The following is a 7,850-nucleotide window of genomic DNA, read 5'->3' as shown; positions in this document are numbered from 1 at the left end:
TCATGTTCAGTATTGTCGTCCTGGTCATTCTTTTCCACAACATGGTTAAAAATGAGATCGTAAGTCTCCTGTGCAGAAACGTGCTTCTGCCAAACATGTGCCGCGGAGAGGATAACAAAAGTTACTAAATTCAATAAATCACCCATAATTCAATTGACTTTAATCATGAAGAGCATAGTATCGAACAACCCCTATTATTTTCAGAGCATTTGATGAATGAAAAAACATTCTGACAGCAAAAGATTTAACTTGGGGTCAGAATAAAAGAAAGTAGTCCCTCAATATACAATGCCAGACAATTCCAATTGGTGCATCTTGGAGGTTCTTTTCTGATTAAGATTTAATTGCCCCATTTGGCGTGTTGGCAAGATCACAATTGACTTGGACGTCTTCACAGTCATTCTAAAATGGAGCTGTTTCCACTGATGAAAAGCATCGTTCCTTTTTTGTGCTGTGGTACATTTTCACAGTTCTTCATGGCTGTCCAGCCTCATGCCTCCATAGTCAGTGATGGTGCTGGTCTTGATGAATTCAAACTTGTCAAGCAGCTCAGACAGTAGTAGATGGCCATCCTGACATGTAAAACAGAGGGCAGGTAGATAGATGAGTAGTTATGTAACTTTAGTACAATGCACAGATCGATGGTACGGCCTAGGAATTATGTTTAAAGTGTACATATCTTATATTTGTTTATTGGATTTCCTCCCAACCCTTTAGACTCTAGGGCTTTAAAGTCCCGACAAATAAAAAAAGGCTTATCATGAACACCCAGGGCCTTAAAGTTTTAATTAGGTACCCATGTTAAGTCTATGCCAGACTTTTGGCATTCAAAATTTGAAAAAAACAGATCAGAATCAGTATGAGTATTTTTGTTAACACTCCAAATGAGATTTTAGACTTTCATTTTAGCCAAAATGTACTTACTTAAATTAGGACAGGATATATAAAAAATGTCAGAACTAGCTAGGCTTATATCTTCAAATTGAAAGTTAGCATACACATGTGATGAAGATGTTTATATCATGGCTGTCTTGAGTTCCAGTAATGACTCTGTGATGAATGAGTGGAACACATGCTACTTTGTCACAAAAACATTTATGAAGTTTGGTTCGGTGATTTATTCTAGGTCTTTCTGAAAATGTGACCAAAGCACAGTCAAGAATATACATACAACAACTTTGGTAGTTATACAAAGTTGTGTAAATCAGATGTTTTTTGTATCGTGGCCTCTTAACTTCTTCTGAGTGATTCTGATTGATAACAGCTGGTGACTTTTCTGGGTCCATTATAATAGGACAGTTTGATTCAGTCACAAACAACAATGGGAAAGTGTAACGAGTTCAGCATTGATCTAAAAGAGCACATTATTGATTTTAATAAGTCAGGAAAGTCACTTGGAGTCAATTCAAAGCAGTTACAAGATCCCAAGATCAACTGTGCAAACAACTGTTTCAGTATAAAGTGCATGGCACAGTTGTGTCACTGCCACCATCGGGAAGAAAACACAAACTATCACCTGCTGCTGAGAGTAAACTGGTCAGGATGGAACCAAAAACCACTTAAAGGCAAGTTTGCAATGAATTAGAAGCTGCTGGAAGACAGGTGACAGTGTCCACAGTCGAGGAATTCCTAAACCACGCTAGAGATGTGGTTTTTGGAATGACCTTTCCGAAAGTCCTGACTCGAATCCCATCAAGAACAGGTGAGCTCAAGAGACAAGCTATCCACATTGCATCAATGAGCTTCTCTGACTAACTATAGCATCAAATATTCAGCATGTTGCAGCATTATCTGATAAAATCTGCAGTCTACATCATCTAAAAAGTAACTAGTAACCAAAAAGTTGTAGTGGTGTAAAGTTTCAGTATTTGCTTCTAAAACGTACGGAAGTGGAAGTAGTGGCAGAAAAAGGAAATACTCAAGTACAGTGCTTGAGTAAATGTACATACATTCCAACCCTGCTAATTAAAATAATAATAATGATGAATTTGTGGTAGTGTATTTCCCTCTGGAAACATGCGTCACAGATGATACAGATGTTCACCGGCTGGACTGGTGGCCTCATCCTGTCTTTGCTTTTGGTTCAGAGCAAATCAAATGAACTGAGCGTGCGTATGTGAGTTGGTGAATAATGAATGCTTAGTAGCTCCATATACTGGCTGTGTCTGTATCGTGATGACGATGCTGAGTCGGGCGGAAAGTGCCGAGACCAGCTGTAGACTACATTAGCAGAAACAAGACAGAGAACAGAGACAAAAAACACACTTTCTCTTAACACTGCACGTTGCGTACAGTGTTAAGAGAAAGAGACAGCTAAGAGATTACAACAGGGGAAAAAAAATGTACCCACCGCTCCAACATTTTTCAGAGCGCGGCTCTCTGGAACACAGCCAAATATGTCCGAGGGGATGATGGGAAAAATGTATTTCTTGAGCCTGACACCACAGAGTGTTCCGTATGTAACCACTTGTACAGTCACATGTTTCTTTTACTTTTTACTTACCTATTAAACACTTTTAGCTAACTTTTCCAACCACTCACACTACTGGTTTGACTCCTGAATCACCTTGCGCTGTAAACTAAGCGGGTAAACTCGACCGTGTCAGACTTAGTGATCATCATCATTATTTACCCAAACGCATCATGGCACCGTATCACATGTAAGTGAGGTGGAGATGAATTCTGCACTACGAGTAATTGACTGCATGAGCCCATATAAAGTGAGAAATCATGACAGTCAAAAACCAGAGAGTAGAGAGCTACACTGCCTAATAATACTGGTGTCAGAATCACAATCATATAACACAGCAGTGTAAGAGCAGTCAGTGCAAACAGAATAACATGTAGAAAAAAAAACAAGACTTTATTCAATAGTCACCCCCCCCAAAAAAAAAGAAACCCTCTTCCTTTCTTCCAATTGTGCATTTCACACAGATTTTGACAGACAATGTTCACAACTTATACGCCCTCTGACCGAGTGTGTAACCACGTCTGTCTGGGGTCAAAACTCGACATCTCCGCGGAACCATTACAACCCCACGTAAGTCCACTTCTGTACCTCGTAGGAAAAGGAGCATCGTTTCAGCGAATGCCAATAGATGTTGAACATTATCCGCACCTGGGTTGTAATTTCTAGATTTTGGGGATACAGTTTTCACTGGACAGAAGCGGTACGTTATCTATGAGAATATGCATGTCAGTTAAAAAATAAAAAAAAAATCAAATGGACATGTAAATAAAATGGAGTGAACTGTGTGTGTAGGATCATCAGCATCATCTGTATTCACATACACAGTATGTAAGTGCATGCTCAATCTGAATGGATTAGTGTTCCTGGGTGGGCGTGGATGTGCAGGGTCCACGGTAACAAACCTCAAAAAAAAATTTTAAAAATTAAAAATTGCGAAATATTAACACAAACGAGCTTCTGAGCGCGCATCAAAGCTCGTCGTGCCTTTTTGTTAAATCTTCCCCGTAATTGGTCGCCTGGCTGCCAACAAACATGTTCCAGTTGGCCAGAATCTCCTTCCTGGTTATTTTCCCATCCTGGCGTTTTGAGCGGCAGATTCGCATCCAACGGTGATTCGTTGGATTTTGATTGAGGGAGAGAGAGAGGAGGAGGGAGTAGCAGGAGCAACAGAAAGCAAAACATGGGGAGAAGCTTGTTAATAATTAAATAATAATTACATGTTCACACTTTGTTAATTAACATACTTGACAGCACAGAAACAGAGTAGAAATGTGTGTATGTAGGCTGTGTGATGTAATGTGTGTATGCCTTATTTTTATGAATTACTGTATCGTGATTTTTTTAAATATGGACTCTTGAAAGATTAGCCAACGAGCTACATAACACAGCCTACCTTGTCGGTGTCTGTCTCGTGGATCAAGTGTTTGGCTTCGTTGTCAGCGTGGTCGACCTCTCCCGGCAAAACCCAGCGGGCCACCTCGTCGGCGTCCAGGAAGCCGTCCTGTGTTAAACAGACATCACACGTTCTGACTGCTGGAACTGAAGCGATCTCGTGTCGCCGTGTTGACAAAGTTACCGCCGCTGATAAAAAGCTGAGCAGTTTGGTTTTGTTTTTTTTACCTTGTTGGTGTCTCTGAATTCTGAGAAATGCGTCCGCTCCGTCTGGACCCAGTCGGGCTCCTTCTCCCCGTTCTCCGATGTGTACATGTCACCTGGCGAGACAAAGCAGTGCAGGTTCAGGTTAGGACTTGAGGGGGTTGTTAGTCGGACACAAAGTGGGAGTCACCTACCGATGTACTCATCTAAGTTGATCTTGCCATCCCCGTCCTTATCGATGTCTTCCACGGTTTCCTGAAAAAAAAAATAAAATGAATCAGTTCTCATAGAGGTCCATTCCCTCTGCTAAAGAGAAGTCAGTGCAGATGGATTATTAGAGATTGCTGCATTAAACATCAAACATTACCACTGGAACACAGAAAGCGAAGTCCAAGTAGACATTTGAAGTTCATTCAGATCATTTTTCAATACAACCCATCTGTGTCTACCAAAACTGCAAAAAAAATACTTATCAGCGTCTGCGGTGGTTTGGGTGTAGATCCTACCTGCACCACAACACCTTTCATGTAATCAAACTCCTCAGGGTGAAGGAAGGCGGTGAACTCCTCCCGCGTGGCGATGCCGTCGCCATCTCGGTCGGCCGTCTTGAAGCGCCTTTCGTCGCGGGTGAGCATCGTCCTGTAGGTGGCCTTGTCTTCGACGTCGTCAAATGCCTCGTCTGAAAATGAGAATCAGTTTTTTTTTAAAAATTGAAGAAGGAGCAAAGGAAGGACGCGCCCGAGTCGAGGCATGTCTTTCGCAGTTACCCAGGTAGTAGCCATAGGTGGTGTTTTTGTACTCCTCCCAGCCTATCTTGCCGTCGTGGTTCATGTCGTAGTCGTTCCAGTGTTTGTTGACGTTCTCCTCGATGTACCTCCTCTGCCGGTGCTTGATCCAGTAGTGCAGCTCTGCGTGGTTGACGTAGCCGTCCTTGTCGGTGTCGATGCGCTCCACGATCTTCCTGCGGGGAGGTGACGGGGTCGGGGTTACACATAAATACATCTGCTGCCATTCACTTTTCTGGAAACACTGACCTACACACACCTCGGTGGCACCAACACTTACGCCAGTTTGGCTTTGCTCTCCTCCGGGGTCAGCTGGTCAAAGGTCTTGGACTCCTCCTTGCCCAGGAAGGCCTCGTGGTCATACTGGTAACCCTCGCCGTCCTTGTGGGCGTGATCGCTCAGATCGCTGCGGTGATGGACGCGCTTCTCCTGGGCGGGCACGGCGAAGGCAACGACGGCCAGGACGCAAAGGGGCGCTATCGACCTCAGCGGAGACATGACTTTACTGACTGACTGACGGGGCGTGGTGAAGACGGGAAACCATGGCAGAGGGAGGGAGGAGGACAGAACAGAAGTGAGCATGGCGGGCAGGCACAGAGAGGGAACATGCACACTGCTCTGTTATACAATACAACATTAATCAACATTATTAACACACAGATGATCTGGAGTTTACGTCATCTCCCTCTGATCATGCCAAGTATTAAGTCCACCTTCTTCCTGAGCCTGCAGCTCAGATTGCATCCACATCAGCTCATTTTTAACTACTTCATATCCTGCTGGACTTGTTTAATCTACAGCAATGAGTCACATTCTATAACTTCACTGAATGTCTGGATAGGAACAGTAGGAAACTAGCACTTAAAGTTAACTACAAATACAGTTGGGTAAAAAGTGGAGGATTTGCCTCAACAGTGTACTGGAGTCCACTGATAGATAAAACGAGTACCTTATACAGGATTTGAGTAACAGTTAACATTCCTCCTCTGCGTATCGTCATCAATAGAAAAATCCTAATGATGTATATTGATTTGATTTGTTAATTAATAACTTTGCTGTCATAAGACACTACAGCAGCAGAGCACATCCCTGACCTCCTACATCCCTCACTGACAGAGAGAAGATCACGTGACATATTCCTTTCCACGATTCCATCATTAAACTCACCTTCACGCTTTTTTTCCCCCTCCGCAAATAAAACAAAAGCATCCAAACTCACCGGTGCGTCCTCTCTCGCGACACCTCCCTCCGTTAGCGTGCTGCTCGCGGCGTCTCTGCTCCGCGTTGGCACTCTGTAAAGAGCAACGGCGGGGGCGGGTCGTGGCGTTCGGCGACCAATCAGCGCGCCCCTACAGAGGACTCTGACCAATAACACGCAGGCCACCGTATTAAATGCACTGAGTTGACTTCTTATTGGCTTCTCGGTGCCACGTTGTCACGCATCCCATCATGTAGCCTGGAGGAGCAAGAATTGAATCAGAGGACGTCAGATTTAAACCTGTGAGAAGGCAGAAATGAAACATGTAGAGGGTTAGAGTGAGATTATTACATACAGATCCATCTTACAGCTCAGTAACAGGCTGCCTTCCAGTTGTAGCTGTCCAGTGCATTCATTTAGGATACAATATGGCACAGCATTGTGAATTAAAATGGCATTAAAGATGGAATTAAAGTCATGTTACATGTTGGAGAAAAAAATGAAAGAGAAAGAAAAAGAGACATGAAATATTGCAAGCTGAGGTCACAATAAAATCAAATGAAATTAGACAGAAATGGCAGGAAGAGTTGTCAGGGTTGAGGTTTACATGTCTGAACAGCAGGCCACATTAAAAACATCATACATCCAATGCTTTTAGAAGATGTGAACATGGCAGACTGGAAGAAAAAGGTGGATTTATTCTTTACCAAACAAGAGACGGACACTTCAGTTACCAGAACACTGTTCATGCTGTTTCTATCCGCTTATTAACTTCAAGACGTGTTGCAGGGCCGAGCGCAAGACGTGTCAGCTGGAGCTGCCATGGAGGAGCAAACTGAGATTCCACAGCACATTCCTGTCAAGGAGGAGACGCACTGTGGTAAACAGCGCCACCCTGTGGCGAGAAGGAGCCACAGCACGACAGTCATTTCTCGTCAACAGCTCTACAGATTGCTACATAAACAAGAGCTCACAGCATTGATCTGTGAGGAGAGGGGAAACAGTACTTTCTATTCACCCAAATGAAAATAATTCATGTTATGTTACATTTTTTACATTTAGTGAAAAACATTTGAATGCACATTATCAAGTCATCATATGAAAACACTGAGGATAGAAGGGTTCAGGACTTGTAGGGCTGAGCAATATGATAACATAAATAGTAATGATGATCAATCAATCAATCATCAGGATGGATGATGAAGAACAGTAATCCAGAACAGCGAAGAAATCTGGAAAATCACAAACTACAAATCCAAAAACAAATAAACAACAACAACAACAAAAAAAAAACTTTATACATTTATATCCACATCAGACGACTCTATATCTCTCCCAACTACACAATGAAAAAAGGATGTGGCTGTAGTTCCCAATCCCAGCTTCTGGACACAAATTAATAATATGTATAACTTGATATCTACAATCAGATAATAACTATAATTTCTCATCTTTCAGGTAACACTTTCAGGTCATTCTGGAAAAGGTTTGTAGAGATCTTAAATTGAAGGGGATTACAGATATCTAGAGCAGGAATAAGTGATCAGTTATAAAAATCAATTATAGATAGCTGAAAGTGAAATTATGGCTCCTCATCTATATTGAATGAGACATTGCAACCTACACCTGAATCTCATTAACCCTAGGAAGACTGAAGTCGTGGATATCTGAAATATAAACTGGATATGAATAATGTCTAAAATGTTCTTTTTTTAACATGCAGAATTAAAGACGGCTATCTGCAGTAGCTGTTAAACGTTTAATCATCGTTAGCCTCCTCTTCAGACTAAATTTAGCCCCC

General features: G+C 42.3%; 3 protein-coding genes across 9 annotated transcripts in view; all 3 read right to left on the bottom strand.

Moving 5' to 3' along the window:
- The window catches only part of LOC119015380 (cytidine and dCMP deaminase domain-containing protein 1-like), a 542,642-nt gene that overhangs the window by 452,232 nt on the left and 82,560 nt on the right, over nt 1-7,850 (bottom strand). The gene's annotated exons all lie outside the window — the stretch shown is intronic.
- LOC119015384 (calumenin-B-like) lies at nt 155-6,323 on the bottom strand. Of its 5 annotated transcripts, none has more exons than XM_037091319.1 (8): nt 6,019-6,039; nt 5,132-5,364; nt 4,834-5,027; nt 4,573-4,745; nt 4,261-4,321; nt 4,091-4,182; nt 3,864-3,971; nt 155-572 (listed from the first exon to the last, which is right to left on the bottom strand). In XM_037091319.1, the coding sequence occupies exons 2-8, from the start codon at nt 5,347-5,349 to the stop codon at nt 465-467; spliced, it is 954 nt and encodes a 317-aa protein (XP_036947214.1). In that variant the 5' UTR covers nt 5,350-5,364; nt 6,019-6,039; the 3' UTR covers nt 155-464. The 5 variants fall into 5 exon arrangements, with proteins under 5 accessions (XP_036947214.1, XP_036947216.1, XP_036947215.1 ...); XM_037091321.1 differs by lacking the exons at nt 155-572; nt 6,019-6,039 and adding exons at nt 2,103-3,546; nt 6,071-6,323 and having other exon boundaries at nt 5,132-5,360; XM_037091320.1 differs by lacking the exons at nt 155-572; nt 6,019-6,039 and adding exons at nt 2,103-3,546; nt 6,071-6,321.
- On the bottom strand, nt 465-5,349 carry LOC119015659 (calumenin-B-like). Its single transcript, XM_037091876.1, has 7 exons — nt 5,132-5,349; nt 4,834-5,027; nt 4,573-4,745; nt 4,261-4,321; nt 4,091-4,182; nt 3,864-3,971; nt 465-572 (listed from the first exon to the last, which is right to left on the bottom strand). Exons 1-7 carry the CDS (start codon nt 5,347-5,349, stop codon nt 465-467), a joined length of 954 nt encoding a protein of 317 aa, XP_036947771.1.

The sequence above is a fragment of the Acanthopagrus latus genome, chromosome 24 (genome assembly GCF_904848185.1).
Source record: "Acanthopagrus latus isolate v.2019 chromosome 24, fAcaLat1.1, whole genome shotgun sequence".
Taxonomy (NCBI): domain Eukaryota; kingdom Metazoa; phylum Chordata; class Actinopteri; order Spariformes; family Sparidae; genus Acanthopagrus; species Acanthopagrus latus.
This window is presented reverse-complemented; position numbering and strand designations above follow the sequence as displayed.

What these genes read in the sequence shown, in the direction of transcription:
- LOC119015384 (XM_037091321.1), bottom strand. Translation starts at nt 5,349, where the DNA reads ATGTCTCCGCTGAGGTCGATAGCGCCCCTTTGCGTCCTGGCCGTCGTT. An exon ending in CAACTTAGATGAGTACATCG is followed by an intron (nt 4,183 to 4,260) that starts GTAGGTGACTCC and finishes TTGTCTCGCCAG; the next exon opens with GTGACATGTACACATCGGAG. An exon ending in ACGAGACAGACACCGACAAG is followed by an intron (nt 3,547 to 3,863) that starts GTAGGCTGTGTT and finishes TCAAAACGCCAG; the next exon opens with GATGGGAAAATAACCAGGAA.
- LOC119015659 (XM_037091876.1), bottom strand. Translation starts at nt 5,349, where the DNA reads ATGTCTCCGCTGAGGTCGATAGCGCCCCTTTGCGTCCTGGCCGTCGTT. An exon ending in GAGAGCAAAGCCAAACTGGC is followed by an intron (nt 5,028 to 5,131) that starts GTAAGTGTTGGT and finishes ACCTCCCCGCAG; the next exon opens with GAAGATCGTGGAGCGCATCG. An exon ending in AATTCAGAGACACCAACAAG is followed by an intron (nt 3,972 to 4,090) that starts GTAAAAAAAACA and finishes TGTTTAACACAG; the next exon opens with GACGGCTTCCTGGACGCCGA.